Source organism: Hemitrygon akajei, chromosome 32 (genome assembly GCF_048418815.1).
Source record: "Hemitrygon akajei chromosome 32, sHemAka1.3, whole genome shotgun sequence".
Classification (NCBI taxonomy): Eukaryota; Metazoa; Chordata; class Chondrichthyes; order Myliobatiformes; family Dasyatidae; genus Hemitrygon; species Hemitrygon akajei.
Window position 1 is genome coordinate 6,182,439 of NC_133155.1, and position 19,542 is coordinate 6,201,980.

General features: G+C 42.0%; 1 protein-coding gene across 3 annotated transcripts in view; it reads left to right on the forward strand.

Moving 5' to 3' along the window:
• ubxn11 (UBX domain protein 11) overlaps window positions 1-14,111 on the forward strand; it is an 83,000-nt gene extending 68,889 nt beyond the window's left edge. For all 3 annotated transcript variants that reach the window (XM_073034298.1, XM_073034300.1, XM_073034299.1), the window contains 3 exons: window positions 7,474-7,544; window positions 10,128-10,274; window positions 12,863-14,111. In XM_073034298.1, coding sequence (XP_072890399.1) covers window positions 7,474-7,544; window positions 10,128-10,274; window positions 12,863-13,043 — 399 coding nt within the window. In that variant the 3' untranslated portion in view covers window positions 13,044-14,111. The remainder of the gene's footprint in view (window positions 1-7,473; window positions 7,545-10,127; window positions 10,275-12,862) is intronic.
• Window positions 14,112-19,542: the final 5,431 nt, after the last annotated feature.

Sequence of the window (19,542 nt, forward strand, 5' to 3'; positions counted from 1 at the left end):
CAACAGTTACTACCCCTCAATCATCAGGCTATTGAACAAAGGGAATAACTATACTCACTTGCCCATCCATTGAGATGTTCCCACAACCAATTCTCTCATCCTAAGGACTCTTTATCTCATTACCTCTTGTTCTGGGTATTTATTGCTATTTATTTATACTTGCATTTGCACAGTTTATTATATTTTGCAGTCTGGTTGATCTTTCATTGATCATGTTATAGTTATTATTCTATAGATTTGCTCAGTATGCCCACAGGAAAATGAATCTCGGGGTTGTATTAGTGATATATATGTACTTTGATAATAAAGTTGCTTTGAACTTTACTTGCACATACCTCGCTCCTACAAATAATGTGGTAATTGGCAGGCTTATCTGCTTCCCAGGGATTTTGTTTGTGGTTTTAGATGCAGTTTTGGTTTTAGTGACAGATGCAACCTGTTCCTGTCTCTCTCACACAATGCATACTTCTCAGGAGTGCAGAGACTAGTTCCCCATTTGGTTTTTTTTTTGAAATAATTGTACATCTATCAAATCAAAATTCAAAGTAAGGTCAATACTCCCCAATGCCATTAGGCTTTACAATTCAACTGCCAGGACTTAAGAACTTTTTTTAAAGCTATTATTAATGCTTTTTGAATTAGTGATTTAGATGCATATCATATTATTACTGAGTTAAGTATTGTATGTAATGAGTTTTTGCTACAACAAGTGTATGGGACATTGGAAAAAATGTTGAATTTCCCCATGGGGATGAATAAAGTATCTATCTATCTATCTATCTATCTATATTCAAGGTACGTATATGTCACCATATACACCCCTGAGATTCACTTTCTTGTGGCTTACTCAGCAAACCCAAGAAACACAATAGAATCAAAGAAAGACCATCATAGCCAGTGTAGGAACAGGCTGTTCAGCCCATAATGTTTATACTGACTGTGACTGCAGTCCAAACTAATCCCACCTAACCCTCTTTTTCCTGCCTCTTCCCACGTCTATCTAAAAGAGTCTCAACCATATTTATTGTATCTGCACAGACAAGGAAAGGTTTGTTGGTCCACAGGTGTTTATACTGACCTTGGCTACAATCCAAACATGCCCGTTTAAATGAGTCTTAAACATAGCTATTGTATCTGTTTCAATTGCCTCCACTGGCAGTGTATTCCAGGCAAAGATTGTTTTACTGTCAAAGGTTCATTTAATATCATGGAGTGTAGACAGGATACAACCTGAAATAGTTACTCTTCACAGACATCCTCAAATATCAGAGAATGTATACAGTATACAACCTGAAATTCTTACTCTTCACATCCACGACTATCAGAGAATGTATACAGTATACATCCTGAAATTCTTACTCTTCACAGACATCCACGAAACAAGAAACTCCATAGAATGAATGATAGGAACATTGATGCCCCACCCCCCACCTTTTGCACCAGCAAAAGCATTGACCCAGAAGAACTTGCCTCATGGGTCTCCTATAAACTCCTCCCAGCTCCCTACACCTTAATGCTATGTTCATCAGTATTTGACTTTTCCCCCTAGCATAAAGATTCTGACTGTTATACCAATCACAAAACAATCTGCAATTACCTTCCATTGTTCTGTGATGGAAGAATAATACCTTGGCTGTCGGAAGGGTTACAGATCTTAGATCATAGCTTGTCATAAGCTCACCCCTGATCAAAAAGGAGGATGTATAATCAGTTAACAATGGTAAGTCTTAGACAGGAACACTAATAATAAGTGTGTGAAACTCATACAGGAAATGTCTGCTGTACACAGGGAGCAGTTGATTACGAGGGGTGATTGATAAGTTTGTGGCCTAAGGTTGAAGGAGTCAATTTTAGAAAACTTAGCACATTTATTTTTCTTACATTTACACACTTAGTCCAGCAGTTGTTGGGCATACGGATCCCTTCTTTGTAGAAGTCAGCATCTTGGACCTCCAGAAGTGGTCCACAGCAGGGGTGATTGATATGTTCGTGGCCTAAGGTAGATGGAAATGAGTTATTAACTTCAAACTTTCTGCATTTTCACTCAGAGTTGAACTGCACGTGCATGTAACGAGAGCTGTATAATTAATCTTCTTCTACCTTAGGCCACGAACCTATCAATCATCCCTGCTGTGGACCACTTCTATAAAGAACGGATCCGTATCCTCCACAACCGCTGGATTAAGTGTGTACATGTAGGAGAGGGCTATGTTGAAAAATAAATGTGCTAGGTTTTCTAAAATTGACTCCTTCCACCTTAGGCCACAAACTTATCAATCACCCCTCGTATATTCCTCTTTGTACAGGTGTCATCAAATGCCAAATAGGTAGTTGGCTTCATGGTGTCCGTGACAACTGGTAGACCAAAACAACTTGCCAATGGGCAACATTTCCCTTTTCTGTTCTGAATGTTTCTGATTTCCTTCAGCATCTGATATTGCTGGAGTTAGATCAGATCATCCTATATAATAAAAACAGAACATGATGCAAGTATTCAGCAGGTTAAGTTGCAAATGTGGGAGGAGGAACAGAGATAGTATTTCAAGCCAATCCTTTGTCAGACAACAACTGAGTGAAAGTTCTTCTCTCCTTTCCAGTTCTGGCAAAGGGTTTTCAACCTGAGATGTTAATTCAGTTTACCTTCCCATTGATGATCTGCTGAGTGTTTCCAGTACTTTCCAATCTCATTTTAACATTACACTCTCATCATTACACTCTTAGATAATTTCTAAGGTAGGGACATGTTCCGCACAGCTTTGTGGGCCGAAGGGCCTGTATTGTGCTGTAGGTTTTCTATGTTTCATCGGCCTGTGTTTGATCAGTCTCCCTCTCCCTCGCTGCTGCCAGAAGAAGGTGCGGACGAGACTCGTTTAGAGGACCGACCAGTTCATGATATATATGTTTCTGGTTATTCCTTTTATATTGCTACTTGGTGCGATTGGCTTGGACAGTGCTAAATTGAAGTGAAGTGAACTGGATATTCCTAGTCTGTTCCAGGGAATCTGTGATCTGATGTTTAATATTCTGGATGTTATTTGCTTGTTTTTTTGCTGTTTGTGTGATTTGTTCTTATTTTTGTGAGTGTTGGGTGTTTGATATTTTCTTTGAATGAGTTCCATGGTGTTCCTTTGTTTCATGGCAATCTGTGAACAGGCTGTGTACTGTATACATACTTTGAAAATAAACGTACCTTATTTCATCCCCAATTCATATGTTCGTAGCTTTATAACACCACTCCACACTTGAGAACTAAATCTAGGCAGGCACTCACAGTGTGGTACTGAGAAAGTCCCTTACTAATGAAGGCATGAATTTTCATTTGAGAAATTAAACCCGAGACTGACACATCTACCCTGTCTGACTGCTGCCTTCCACTGTGACTACATGTCAAAAGTAACTTTTTCACTATGAAGCCTGCTGAGACATCCTGCAGGTGTGAAATATATAAACGTATTCTCATTTGATTGGTCTTCTGTGTACTTATATCGAACCATTTACAGTATATTATTTTAAAATACAGCTCAGAGCAGGTCCTTCCAGCCTAGCAAGCTGCCTAGCCGAATCACAGGTCAATTTACAACGACCTATTAACCTACCAAATGGTGTATGTTTGGAATGTGGGAGGAAACTGGAGCACCCAGAGGAAACCCACGTGCTCAGGGAGGACCCTGGGATTGAGCTCTGATCTCTGACACCCTGAGCCGTAACAGCGTCGCACTAACCACTACACTACCGTAGCACCAACGATATCGCCCATGGTTCCTGTTATTGGTGTGAGATTTCATGCTTTTATACTTTATTCTATATTTAAATCCTCCATTCCTCCCAATCAAATACTGGAGTCCAGGACGTAAGATTTATGCAGAAATATCACCCACCTGTCATAGAAATTGATCAGATTCCAGCTTGTAACTAATTCCTGGGAGCCTGACATTCGAAATATAAAGCCCCAAACATGTAGATTCTCGACTGTAATTCACTCCGTTTTATCTTTCAGTTTTACTTCAGTCCATGTTCTGTGCTCATGATTTGCTGCAGTTCTGCGAAGGGTGTACTATAGATCATCACAAGCAAGAGAAAATCTGTAGATGCTGGAAATCTGAGCAACAAGCACAAAAATGCAGTAGATGGTCCAGTTTTTCTGAACGCTCAGCTTCTTGTTGTCATGATTACTGGTGGTTACTGCCACCTGGTGTTTATGATCAGGTACTGAATGTAATTTGAATTGGAAATGGAATTGGCTTAAATTTGCCAAAGAGAAATCCCAAGTTGGAAGCTGGTGGCTTCCCAAGGGGATTCACTGTGGAGGGATCTGGAACAATATCAAAGATACTGCCCTGTGTGGATGTTATACAAAGGAACAAAACTAGGAACAAAGTATGGTATAGGAATCAATTAAAAGGTTTTTTTTTATTCAACACAGGTCTGGAAGTATTTGTACTTCCAAAGGTACATGAAAACCAGTGATTCGTACAGTCCAATGTATGTTTTGTGCTTGCAGCCCTCTGCAATGTTCTATTGTCTTGTCCACTTTTGCAATAACCTGTGGCTCGTACACTTTGCCTTTATGTGGGCTGGTTCATTCACTCTTTCTGGAAGAGCAGAGCCACTTTCCTCCTGTGCAGATATTTAAATCATCCTTAGTGACAGGTGGAGTGCTAGAAGATTAGAGGAAAGCTAATGTTGTTCTGCTTTTTAAGAAAGGCTCTGAAAATTGCTTACTGCCTACTACGTCGCTGGCCTTTAAACATAGAAACATAGAAAACATACAGCACAATACAGGTTCTTCAGCCCACAAAGCTGTGCCAAACATGTCCCTACCTTAGAACTACCTAGGGTTGCCCATAGCCCTCTATTTTTCTAAGCTCCATATACCTGTCCAGGAGTCTCTTAAAAGACCCTATCATTTCCGCCTCCACCGGCAGCCCATTCCACACATTCACCACTCTCTGCGTAAAAAACTTACCCCTGTACCTCTCCTCTGTACCTACTTCCAAGCTCCTTAAAACTATGCCCTCTCATGCTAGCCATTTCAGCCCTAGGGAAAAGCCTCTGACTATCTACACAATCAATGCTTCTCATTATCAGGGGCAGCAATGAAGGTCCTCCATCTCTGGTGGTGTTCAGGGCTTCCTTCATCATCTCAGTAGCTTCCTCTCGGTTTTCACTACCATCAGTCACGCAATTCATGGTGGAGGCTCGGGAATACTATCACACTCAGATGTAGAATGCACACTCATTGCTGTTTCCATAACTATTTTGCTTTACCGGTCAGGATTGTCAGCCCTGAGCTGAGCCCCCAAACCTGGAGGGCCGGTGGACCACTCTTAGTCTGGTCTCTGCCCTTTGACCTGTTTGGCATGGATGACTCTACCAAGAGACAAAGCATAAAGTCCTGACTCTAGCCAACATAGCTCTCCAGATCATTGAAGCATGCAAGCCTCCAAGCCCTATGACAAGGTTGTGGTCTGCTTGGAGGTCTAAAAATAAAGCCGGAAGTTGTAGGTCAGTGAGCCTGATGTCAGCAATAGGAAAGTTTCTGCAAGTTATTCTAAGGGACTTGATTTACGAGAATTTGGATAGATGTGGACTGATTAGTGATAGTCAGCGTGGCTTAGTGCATGGACAGCTACATCTAACCAATCTTTTCGAGAAGCTACCAGGAAAGCTGATGAAGTCAAGGCAGTGGATGTGTACATGGACTTTAGCAAAGCAATTGACAAGGTCCCGCATGGGAGGTCAGTCAAGAAGGTTCAGTCGTTTAGCATTTGAGCTGAGGTAGTAAATTGGATTAGACACTGGCTTTGTGGGAGAAGCCAGAGAGTGGTAGTGGATGGTTGCCTCTCTGACTGGAGGCCTGTGACTAGTGGAGTATTGCAGGGATCAGTGCAAGGTCTGTTGTTGTTTGGCATAAATATCAATTATCTGAATGATAATGTGGTTATCTAGATCAGCAAGTTTTCAGATGAATGAGCTGGTGCATGTGAGCTTGATTTCAACGGTTAAGAGAAGTTTGGATAGGTACATTGATGGTAGGGGTATGGAGGGCTATGGTCCTGGTGCAGATGGATGGGAGTAGTCAGTTTAAATTATTCAGCATAATTATTCAGCCCTGTTTCAGTGATGTACTTTGCTATGACTCTAAGAACTTGGATAGTCTGTAAATTGAGCATGTTGTAGAACATGGACCATGGGTTGGGTTGAAGATCAGGATATTGAGCAGCATGGGTTGGGAGTGGATACATTGTAGGTGGGCTGCTGTGGCCCAGTGAGGGGTTAAAATGTTGTTCAAATGTCGGGGATTCTATGGTGAACTACAATGAAGGATGGATGGGGGGAGGGAGATCTGAAGAATATATTAAAATGTTATAGTTACCTATAAGAGGTTTTAAATGCCACAGCAACGGTCTGGGCAAACCAGCTCCCCTCTAATTTACACTGAGGGTCACCAAGTATATGTTGTGAAAATCTGCTTCAAGGGGAGGGAAGTTCAAGTCTGATATCCAGACATGTGTTAGGCATCATCAGACACTTGGTCACCCTGTGTGTAACCAGGTTAAACATAGATGGGATCAGGAAGCAATTTAGTGTCTTACAGTAATCTGAAACTATCAGGTTTTGATAATTTACTGCTGAAAATCATTTCAGTATGTCCCAGAGTTTGTGTGCCATACTATCTGCATAGAGTGAATGGCTTGGAGATTACAGATGCTGGAATCAAGAGAAAAGTGCAGTCTGCTGGAGGAACTCAAACAGTATCCGTGGAAACAGATTGATAATCACTGTTCAATGTCAGAATCAGGTTTAATACCACTGACGTACATCGTGAAATTTGTTAACTTTGCTGCAGCAGTACAATGCAATACATGATAATATAGAAAAAACCCTGTGAATTGCAGTATATAAACAAAATAGTCAAATTAAGCAAAAACAGAAATTTTGAAAAGTGGTGAAGTTCATGGGTTCATTGTCCATTCAGAAAGTAAATGGAAGACAGGAAGAAGCTGTTCCTAAATTATTGAGTAGGTACCTCCTTCTTGATGGTAACAATGAGAAGAGGGCATGTCTCTGGTTGAGAGTCATTGACTATGCAGGGCTTTGCTCCAGAATGGTGACTATCCTGCTGCCTCCACAGATGTGGTCTGACCCACTCATTTCCTCTAGCATTTAGTTTTATTTTAGCCAAATGTGAATGACATTGTCTTAACAGGCACTGCACTGTCGAGCTGACCCTCATGCAGGGAAGTGAAACAACCTGTAGTCCAAGGGTTCAAAACCTGGAATCCACAGAGCCTTCAATTAGTGGTAGGGGTCCGTGGCATAAAAGGGGAACCCCTGCTGTGGACAATATGTTATTCCCAACAGCCCTCACAGCTCACCAAGGTTTACAGAATATCTCTCCAGTCATTGACAAGACTCAAGCAAAACAGTTCTTATCTAAATTTTTTTTTTTCCTTTTTGTTTTCCTTGAAGGTTCCTCCCAAAGCAGCAGATGAGCGTGTGACGCTAATTGAAACTCCCTGTCTCCAGGCGCTGAAGGAAAGGTACAGGGCTCATTAATAAAGGGTCAGGGAAAGGCTAGTCTGTTTCACGTGAGGTGGCAAAGAGTAAGCTGTATCAGGGAGTCACAACGGCAAAGATTTGGAACTTATGGACTGACCAACATTGCCACACAGCAAGTATAAGTTGGCATGTACAGTGGATTCTGGTTAATTGGGACATATCAGGACCAGTACATTTTGGCCCAAATAAGCAGCTGCCCTAATTAGCTAAAATTTCATGGAAATAATCTAAAACGTATAAAAAGGCAAACTGAGTAAAAATTATGTATTTAAATGAAGTGCGACAAACTAAAACACCAACAGTAATACCACAGTACTATGAAACTGTGTATTAGTTCCTAATAGTTATCAATAAAGGAATTTATCAAGAGAACACAATGAACAAAATCATCATAGACACCTAGTGCACATAATGGACTGCCTTCACACAATGCTTTCGATAAATTCATCCTCCAAGTCTTTACCTTCACTGCAACATTCAAGATGATTGTTGTTGATGCCTTCAAATTCTTTGTGGTTCCTAATTTGAAGAAGTGAAATCATTTCATTTTTACTCTGGCGTTTACAAGCCTGAACGCTGGAAACCACAGCGAGCAAAACTGTTCAGAATCATCTTACTGCTTATTCCTTGCCAATTATTAGTGACAAAAATCACTGCTTCTTGAACACAAGCAACTGATGCTATTTAAAAACTGTTTACTCTTAAGCACAGTGTAGCGTCTAATGGCCACACAAGAGTGTGTGACTACGCTAATTAGAAATGTTTGGCAACATTCTCTTGCCCCAATTATACAGCATAGTGTCCCCAAATAAACAAAGGGAATACCGGCTACTTTCTCGATCAGTTTTTGTTCTCGAAGAGTTGCCCCAAATAAGTGGCTGCCCCAAATTAACCCGTGGCCTAATTAACTAGGATGGTGTGTTAAACATGCTCGGGGTGTAGTGCAAATGCCAAATTGGAAGTCACCCAAAAGAAAACGGCATCCTTACTCATTGACCCCCCTTTCGGAAGTGTTTAAACAGGCCCTGTGGGCTTCATTGACACTGCTTCTTCCCAGGCCAGTAGCAGCAATGGTGTTCACGTGCTAACCCATAGGAATTAGATCTCCACTGGGGTGGGGTGGGAAGGGAGGTGCCAGAAACAGAGGTGGGAGGTTGTAGCTGGTGTCTGGTGTACGGGTAATCAGAGAGCGATCCTCTAGTGTGGAGCAGAGTGGCAAGGGTGGTCACAGGCACACCTATTGACAGAGGCGTGGGCACCATGCACTGGAGCCCTTGTGACTGCAGCTGGCAGTTCAGACAATGCTGACAATCAAGTGTTGTGCACAGAGGATAATTTTTAACAAATGACAGTCATGTCCTGTGGAAACTTTAAAATTACAGATGGGACATGGTGGTGTTCTCCTTGTTGAATCAACAGTTAATTTTGGAGTTTGTACATTACTGTGCAAAAGTCTTAGGCACGTATACAAGGCTAAGGCACTTAAGAGCTGTATTTTGTATCATTCTCTGTGAGGGTTAATTTTAATTTGATCTGAAGCACACGGTGGAAAGACCACCATCTTCATCCTCTCTTTATTTGTCCGTGAAACAGCAATACTGTATCTGTGAGTTTTTGTTACTATTGGTAAACATTTAGTAGTTGCAGTTGTGGGATACAGTATTGTGCATCCTAGGCACCCAAACTATATACGTATATGTGTCTAAGACTTTTGCAAGGAACTGTATATTAAAAGATTTTGATCAAATTTTTATTAACTAATTAACATGATCTACCCATGCCAATGTTGCCTTTAACTGCAAGAAATGCAGCAGGTAAATTACCTCCGTATCAGAACTAAGACAGGAGGTGCTTTGTAAAATTACTTGGAGGGCAAACCGTCAAAAGGAAATGGACACAAACGTTTCAAACCATGTCTTGAGTGTTATTTGCACATAAACTGTAATTAAATTTCTCAGCTTGTTAATATACTATGTATTTAACTAAGATAGTGAGGCTTAGTCGGATACATTTACATTGTATCTGGTTACAAATGTAATCAGTTATATTTTATATAGGTCCAAAAGATATTCAAGTAGATGGACTCACATTGATCTTACCCCTGAAACAAAATATTATTGTAGCTCCCAGTGTCCTTGCCATTACGTTCTCTTTCTCAGCTGCCCAGTAAAAATGTTTCACTAGAAGCTGTTTCTCTTAATTCCATCAGAACTATTCCTGCACCTTGGCCAATATCCATTTCTCTCTCTCTCTCTCTCTCTCTCTCTCTCACACACACACACACACACACACACACAAACTAAAGCACGGTACAGGCCCTTCAGCCCACAATGTTGTGCTGACTTTTTAACCTATTCTTAAGAGCAATCTAACCCTTCACTCCTACATATCCCTCCATTTTTCTACCATCCACATGCCTATCTAAGAGCTTCTTAAATGCCCCTAAGGTATCTGCCTCTAACACCTCCCTGGCAGAACATTCCATGCACCTATCATTTTAGGTAAAGCCTTGTGTTATTTCCTAATCCTGTCAGAATCACAGAGCAATTTTCTGGTCATCACAGGCTGGAGTTCAGGGAAGGAACCCTCCCAGCGTCGAGGAATGTCTCCACTCTCAGGATCAGGTCAGAGAATGGAGAGAAGACGTATATCATTAAAATGTTTTTCTCTGAGACAATTGGAGACCTTCGTGCTCACCTAGACCAGAGCAGGTAACGGTTCGGCAATGAGTCACTGCTTCCTTTTTCATCCACATGGTTGCCTTTAGTGACTATTATATAAGAACACCCAAATCTCTTTGTAGTTCACCAGTTCCCAGTCAAACACCAGCTCATGTGCACCCTTCTTCTTATCCCACTGAGGTAGATAATACACAGGTGGTTACCTTTTGCAGCATCTAGCAAGTTCAAGCCTACTTTCTCAATCAAACTCACCCTGGAGCCTCCCTACATCTCTTTGACAATCCATACTGCATCCACAAATTTCAAAATGTTACATTCAATTCCCCCATCCAGACTGATGAGTTGCTGGGGCCCATGCTCTTATCTCACCACTAGCTCATGCCTGCACCCAGAAAAAAAACCCCTTTATTTTGTGTCAGTCAATCATCTATCGCTAATACATTAGATTCACAAGGTTAATTCCTGGGATGTCAGGACTGTCTTACGCAGAGAGGTTAGAGAGACTGGGCTTGTACACGCTGGAATTAAGGAGATTGAGAGGGGATCTGATTGCAACATATAAGATTATTAAGGGATTGGACAAGATAGAGGCAGGAAATATGCTCCAGATGCTGGGAGAGACCAGTACCAGAGGGCATGGTTTGAGAATAAGGGGTAGGTCATTTAGGACAGAGTTAAGGAAAAACTTCTTCTCCCAGAGAGTTGTGGGGGTCTGGAATGCACTGCCTCGGAAGGTAGTGGAGGCCAATTCTCTGGATGCTTTCAAGAAGGGGCTAGATGGGTATCTTATGGATAGGGGAATCAAGGGATATGGGGACAAGGCAGGAACTGGGTATTGATGGTAGATGGTCAGCCATGATCTCAAAATGGCGTTGCAGGCTCGAAGGGCCGAATGGTCTACTTCTGCACCTATTGGCTATTGTCTTTTGTCATTACTCCCAATAATTTTGCACATCATCCTTTTCTGTAAGACTTTGTCAAAAGTTCTCTGAAAATCCAAGTACACATCTACTGGTTCATTTTACCAGCTGCTTCTTCAAACAAACCTCCAGTAGCTTGGCAATTTATCTCTGTTTCAGGAATCCATTTTGCCATTGTCTAATCCTGCTGATATTTTCTAAGTGTCCCATTTCTCATTATTTTGTAACACCTCCTAGTATTTTCCCCTAACAATGTAAAGCTAACTGGTCTGTACTTGCCCGATCTCTCACTCCCTTCTCTTTGAAACCGTGGGGTTACATTTACTGCCTTTCCATCTGTAGCAAATGATAATCCGTGCAACCAATTTTGACCCTGACTGACCAAAGTTTCTCAGCAGAACTTTTCTATGTTGTTGGTACTTACATGAAACATGACCACAGGATCCTGAGAGTGTGTCCAACTGAGCTCCACTAAAACGATGAAACCACAGATCCATGCACCATGTCCCATTCGTCTCCAGTGGAACTTCTCCTTTCCCTCCATCAGTCCATCTCTCACTTTCCTGACAATCGAGAGACTTTTAAAGCAATAAACACAAAAAATACTGGAGGTACTCAGCAATTCAGACAGTATCTATGGAAATGAATAAACAGTGAATGTTTCAGGCCGAGACCCTTTGGGACTGGAAAGGAAGGGGGAAGATGCTAGAATAAAAAGGTGGGGGGAGGGGAAGGAGGATAGATAGAAGGTGATAGGTGAAGTCAGGTGGGTAGGAAAGGTAAAGGGCTGGAGAGGAAGGAAGTGATAGGAGAGGAGAGTGGACATTAGGGGAAAGAGTAGGAGGAGGGGACCCAGGGGGAGGTGACAGTTGAGAGGAGGTAAGAGGTCAGAGTGGGAATAGAAGAGGGGAAGGGCAGGGATTTTTTTTTTTACCCAAAGGAGAAATTGATATTCATGCTGGCATGTTGGTGGCTACCACGACGGAATGTAGGGTGTTGCTCCTCCACCTTGAGGGTAGCTTTATTGTGGCACAAGAGGGGGCTATGAACTGACATGTTGAGTTGGAATTAAAATGTTTGCCTGCTGGGGAAGTTCTTACTTTTGGCGGATGGAGTGCAGGTGCTTGAGACTTTTAAATCTAGAATCAATTGGATGGGTAGAGCGACTTTACTATCTTTATAGCTGTAGAGACATAGAGCACAGAAATAGGCCATTCAGCCCATCTTGTTAAAACCAATCATCTACTCTAATCCCATGCAGCAACTTTTAGTCCATAGCCTTCTGTGCCCTGGTTATTCAAGTATTTATCCATAACCGTCCCAAATGTGGTGCCTCCATTACCTGTCAGATTGTGTATTCCAGACCATAACCATCCTCTCAAAGATGCTTCCTTCCACCTTTCACCCCCTTGCCTTCTAACATTCGGCACCTCTGACATGAGATAAAGATTCCTGTTATGTAGGCTGACTGTGTTCTTCATTATTTTGTCTACCTCAGTCAGGTCCAGGCAATCTCCAAATCAAACCATCCCATCCAGCATCTCCTTAGAATTGAAAAGTTCCATCCCAAAGACATACTGTTGAATCTTCCCTGCACCTTCCTGGTGCATTTGCGTGCTCAATGAGTTTGAATGCTGATAAGTTTCTATTCAGTGTGCTAGAATTTGAAGATTCTACCTGGCGATTGATATTTTGCAGGGGAGAGCAGCAGTCTGATTACGACATCATCAGTACCTTCCCCCAGAAAGTCTACAGTGACCAGAGCAAGACGCTGATGGAGTATGGGCTGGTACCGAATGCTGCACTCATCCTGCGACCACAAAGGTTCCAGATCCTCACCCAACAGCAAGAAACAGTCAGGAATAACTTCCGGGAATGAAGTCCTCTTGTCTAGACAAGGATGATTTAATTCCTTAAAACAAAATCAAGCTGGTAAAAGAAGCCAGCATTCTACCCACAAATACTGAGTAGAGATCATAGCAACTCAATCCAGTGTGTGTGGCAAAGGAGAATCTCCAAAGTATATTATCAGAAGTCAACTGTGAATTATAGGTACATTAATATTTCCCAGTGCAGAGATTTACCAGCCATCAAGAGCAATGTTAGATATCCAAACTAGCCAATCACTTGATTATCTGCTTTGATAGTTCCCTGATGATACTATCGGGCATTGGCCCACGTGAAGATCCCTTACTTCCCCATCCCCATCAAAAATGTACAGAATACAGATTGCTTACTTACCAAAATCCTCAACCTGCCTAACCTGGTGGGAAGCAGTCCACCTCCAGGCAGTTTGAGTGTTCTGATCCTCACCTTAAACCTAGCAATGGACTCATCCCTCACTGCCTGCAATTCCTCTTTAAATTCAGGAGATGTCAGACAGCATATGCTGAAATAAATTTTGTATGGTCTTTAACTGTGACTAAAACACATACAATGGATACTGTCCTATTCTGTAAAAGCAATAAATAACCATAAAGGAAATGATGATTGAAGAAGTGTTTAGTAACAGCTGGGAAAGTTCACTCATTAAGTTCTCAAAAAACTTCTCATTTTATCCCGACGCTATCTGTAAGGAGTTTATACATTCTCTCCGTGACTGTGTAGATCTCCTCAGGGTGCTCTGGTTTCCTCTCACAGTACCGGTTGGTAGGTTAATCAGTCATTTGTAAATTGTCCCATGATTAGGCGAGGGTTATAGACAATAGACAATAGGTGCAGAAGTAGACCATTCGGCCCTTCGAGCCTGCACCGCCATTTTGAGATCATGGCTGATCAATTACTATCAATACCCAGTTCCTGCCTTGTCCCCATATCCCTTGATTCCCCTACCCATAAGATACCTATCTAGCTCCTTCTTGAAAGCATCCAGAGAATTGGCCTCCACTACCTTCCGAGGCAGTGCATTCCAGACCCCCACAACTCTCTGGGAGAAGAAGTTTTTCCTTAACTCTGTCCTAAATGACCTACCCCTTATTCGCAAACCATGCCCTCTGGTACTGGACTCTCCCAGCATCCGGAACATATTACCTGCCTCTATCTTGTCCAATCCCTTAATAATCTTATATACTTCAATCAGATCCCCTCTCAATCTCCTTAATTCCAGCATGTACAAGCCCAGTCTCTCTAACCTCTCTGCGTAAGACAGTCCAGACATCCCAGGAATTAACCTCGTGAATCTATGCTGCACTTCCTCTACAGCCAGGATGTCCTTCCTTAACCCTGGAGACCAAAACTGTACACAGTACTCCAGGTGTGGTCTCACCAGGGCTCTGTACAAATGCAAGAGGATTTCCTTGCTCTTGTACTCAATTCCCTTTGTAATAAAGGCCAACATTCCATTAGCCTTCTTCACTGCCTGCTGCACTTGCACATTCACCTTCAGTGACTGATGAACAAGGACTCCGAGATCTCTTTGTATTACTCCCTTACCCTACTCTACACCGTTCAGATAATAATCTGCCTTCCTGTTCTTACTCCCAAAGCGGATAACCTCACACTTATTCACATTAAACGCCATCTGCCAAGTATCTGCCCACTCACCCAGCCTATCCAAGTCACCCTGAATTCTCCTAACATCCTCATCATATGTCACACTACCACCCAGCTTAGTATCATCAGCAAATTTGCTGATGTTATTTTCTATGCCTTCATCCAAATAGTTAACGTAAATGGTAAACAGCTGTGGTCCCAATACCGAGCCCTGTGGCACCCCACTAGTCACCACCTGCCATTCCGAGAAACACCCATTCACCGCTACCCTTTGCTTTCTATCTGCCAACCAGTTTTCTATCCATGTCAATGCCTTCCCCCCGATGCCCTGAGCTTTGATTTTACCCACCAATCTTCTATGTGGGACCTTATCAAATGCCTTCTGAAAATCGAGGTACACTACATCCACTGGATCTCCCCCATCTAACTTCCTGGTTACATCCTCGAAAAACTCCAACAGAGTTGGATTTTCTGGTGGCATGGCTCGAAGGGCTGGAGAGCCTATTCCAATAAAAAAAATAACAATTCAATCCAATTGTGGCAGGTCAGAGGACAGACCCAGAGGAAAATACATGTTTAAATAAGAATAGAAGATGCCAGGATTGTGCAGAACCGTATTTTAATGAGGGATCTTTGACATGAAAGATTTTTCTTTTTGCTGCCTGACTTGCTGAGCGTTGCCTGGATCTTCTGTTTTTAATTCAGCTTTGCAGCATCTGCAGCTGAATCTGTTCTTTTGTTATTTCTGGGCCTCACTGTGCTGGGCATACCTGGTTCAGATGTTAAAGATGAACTTGCAAAACTTCATGCCAATCAAAGAGGTCCTGAAGTCAAAAGATTCTCACAACGTCACATGATGAGGTGTGTGAACCAGATCTAATCTCAGATGGCAAAACCAATACTTTGTTTCACTGACAAAGCTGTTAAGTGTTACAGCGAGCTGAAGCAATGAACACTTATTGGTCAGCAGACAACCAATCCCAGGCTTCCTTTCACTGATTGGTCGTTGTTCTCTATCAACATCTTGAATGTTCTTGGATAATCATGCTTTGAGATGTACTGTTCAGTTTTCAGTTTTGAAATTTTCTAGCTGCGAGGTTTTACTGAATAAAGGTTTATTTTGTGTTCTGGCTTTATTCCATCTCCTGGCTTTGGGTCTCAACAGCTTTTATTGGTGAGCAAACACAGCAATAGGAAACAAAACTATGGAAAATTAAATAATCAAAATTGGATTTTTTTAAAAATCAATTAAAGTAATTTTAAATAATTAAACTAATTACAAGCATAAGTAATTTAAAGAACTGAAACCCCACCTGTCTCCATTGTAAAATATATGGACTGGTGGCTCCATATTATCAAAAGTCATCAAGGGGTTTGGTGAGAGTTGGGGTGTGAGTAGATTCTGCCATGGAGTTAGAGGATCAACACAATCACGTTGAACGGTGCAGCAGGCTGAAAGGGCTGAATGGCCTGTTTCCATTAATGTGGAGAGCTAACTTAAAGCAACACTGCATGTCTTAAGGTGGAGTAAGGACTTCTAGAATTACAGGTTGGGTCCTTCAATTCCAGGACCATTAATAAGCTACTGGAACCATTTACAATACTGATGGTTTCCCATGGACAAGTGATTCTGCAGATGCTGGAAATCCTGGTTTCACTCAAGATACACTGTGATGCTTTGTGGGTAACTCACAACACTTCTAGATTTTACTTCTTTTAAACTGCTATTACTATGACCTGCAACCTGTAATTTCCCTTTAGGTAACATAGTTTTGAACCATCTTGCAATTTTATGATAAATTATGATGTAACACCATCCCCATCAACCATCAGGCCTTTGAATAAAAGGAGATAACTACACTTAGCTTCACTTGCCCCATTGTTGAAATGTTTCCACAACCTATCACTTTCAAGAACTCTATCTCATGTTTTCATCATTTATTATTATTTATTAATATTTGCATTTGTGCAGTTTGTTGTCATTTGCACTCTGATAGATCTTCCATTGATACTCTTACAGTTACTATTGCATAGATTTGCCCACAGGAAAATGAATCTCAGGGTTGTATATGGTAACATACATGCACTCTGATAATAACATTTCCTTTGAACTTCAAGCTTAGAGGTTGATCTCCATGGTTGGAAAAGAGGAAGGAGAGAATGACTCTAAGCCAGACTGGAGTGCAAAACTTCCTCTGCCTGGTATCTTATTAGCAAATGTGCAGTCATTGGAGAACAAGATTGAGGACCTGAGGGTGAGAATACTGCATCGGAGGGAAATGAGGGATTGTGGTATTCTTTATTTCATGGAGACTTGGCTCACTCTGGAAAAATGAGATACAGCAGTCAGACTTGAGGGCTTCTCAATCCACCAGAGTGAATGGCCTTCCAATTGGAAGAGGGCCAAATGTGTTTCATGATGAGCTCTGCATGGTGCTCATTTGTAGCAGTCTTGTTGTACTCGTGTTCTCCCACCCTGGAACATCTAATGTCTGCTCTCCTCCATGATACTGACCAGCTTAGGTAGCACCAAAAGCAACACTCAATGTATTGAGTGCTGTAATTAGCAAACAAGAAACAGCCTTTCAAGTCATTGCTGAGGACTTCAATCTAACTTGCTTGAAGAAATCTCTGCCCAATTACTATTAACATATCACCTGCCACAGAAGGGATCCAACACACTTCCCCCACCATAAGGAATGTCTACTGTTATGTCCCTAGAATGTATTTCAAGAAATCTGATCATCTAACTGTCCTCTTTCTACCCACATACAGAGGCTAAAGAGCAAGGCTCCAGAAGTAAAGAGAACAAACAGCTGGTCATGGGAGGCAGGGGTTATGGGACTGCTTCGAGTCAATGGACTAGAGCATGATCAAGGACTCATCAGAGAATCTGACCAAATACAATTTTATGAAGTCGGTCATGGACTAGAGCGTCCCCACAAAATCATTTGGAGTCTTCCCCAACCAGAAGCTCTGGATGAACCAAGAGATCTACTGTCTGCTGAGGGCCAAATCAGGGGTGTTCAGGTTTGGTGACCAAGCAAAATACAATAGGTCCAGGTACAATATCCGGAAAGCCATCTCACATGTGAAGTGGCAATTCCAGTCCAAATTTGAATCCCAGAAGGATGCTTGATAGCTATGGCAGGGTTTGAATGTTAATCACCTCCTTCAAAATAAATCCAAGCAACAAGTGTGACAACACGGTTTTGCTCCTTAATGAGCTCAATGCCTTCTATGCTCACTTTGACTGAGAAAAACATGGAGACAACTTCACGAATTCCCACAGTCCTTGATGGCCCTTCAACCTATTGCTTTGATGGTCTGAGGTACCTACCTGTTTTAAGCAGGTGTCAATTATAAGTGCCCAAGAAGACTGTGGTAACCTGCCCCAATGACTAGTGTCCGGTAGCACTCCCATTCACCTTGATGAAGTACTTTTAAGAGGTTGGTGATGAAGCATGAGGAGCAACTTGGACCTGCATCAAGTTGCCTAGCATCACAACAGATGCCATTTCATTGGTTTTTCACTCAACCCTGGAACATCCAGACAGTGAAGGTGCATAAATCAGGATGCTCTTCATTGACTTTAGCTCTACATTCAAATCTATTATCCCTCACAACTAATCAATAAGCTCCAGGACCTAGGCTTCTATACCTCCTTGTCCAACTGGATCCCTGATTTCCTCCCTTGTAAACTCCAGTCTATTCACACTGACATCAACATCACTTCCACAATCACCATTGCACAGGTGCACTACAAGGCTGTGTTCTTAGCCCCCTGCTCTAGGCACTTTATACTTATGACTATGAAACTAAAGCCATATGCTCTAATGCCATAGCTGAGTTTCCAAACTACACCACTGCTGTTGACCAAATCAAAGGTGGTGACAGATCAGCATATAGCGGGGAGACTGAGTGAGACATTGTTGTGACACCACTCTGCTAGATTTTTCAATGTCAGCAAAACCAATGAGATGATTATTGACTCCACAGGGAAGAAACTGGTGGTTCATGAGCCAGTCCTCACCAGGGGATCAGAGGTGAAAAGGGTCCATAGCTTTAAAGTCCTGTGCAGTATATTAGAGGCTCTGTAAGTGCCGTTATAAAGAAGACACAGCAGCACCTCGAATTTCCTGGAAATTTCTACACTATTCTTGGTTGGTGCAACTGTAACAAAACCCAGTTTCCCTCGGGATCAATAAAGTACGTCTGTCTGTTAAGATTTGGCAGGTCATCTAAAATTTTAACAAACTTGTGTAGATGTGCAGTGGTGAGTATAGTGACCAATTGTATCACGGCTTGGTATGGGAACACCAATGCTCTTGAACGGCACACCCAACAGAAGTATTGGATACAGGTAAAGCCCTTCATCGAGCACTGTCACTGGAAAGCAGCATCCATCGTCGAGAACCCCACCACCCAGGTCATGCTCTCTTCTCACTGCTGCCATCAGGAACGTGGTACAGGAGCCTCAGAACCCACACCACCAAGTTCAGGAGCCATTATTACCTCTCAACCACCAGGCTCTTAAACCAGAGGGTATAACTTCTCTCAACTTCACACACCCCATCACTGAACTGTTCCCACAACCTACAGACTCACTTTCAAGGACATTTCACCTCACGTTCTCAATATTTATTGCTTATTTAAAGTATTATTTTTTTTGTCTTGTTTTGTTTTTATTTACAGTTTGTTATCTTTTGCTCTCTGGTTGTTTTCTCCATCTTTGCTGTATATGGTTTTTCATTGTATTTATTCTGAATGCCTGCAAGAAAATTAATCTCAGGAAAGTATATGGTGACATATATGTAATTCGCTACTGAATTTACCTTGAACCTTAACCTTGAGTATGTTGGAGCGCCTAAGATGGTCGGAACGCA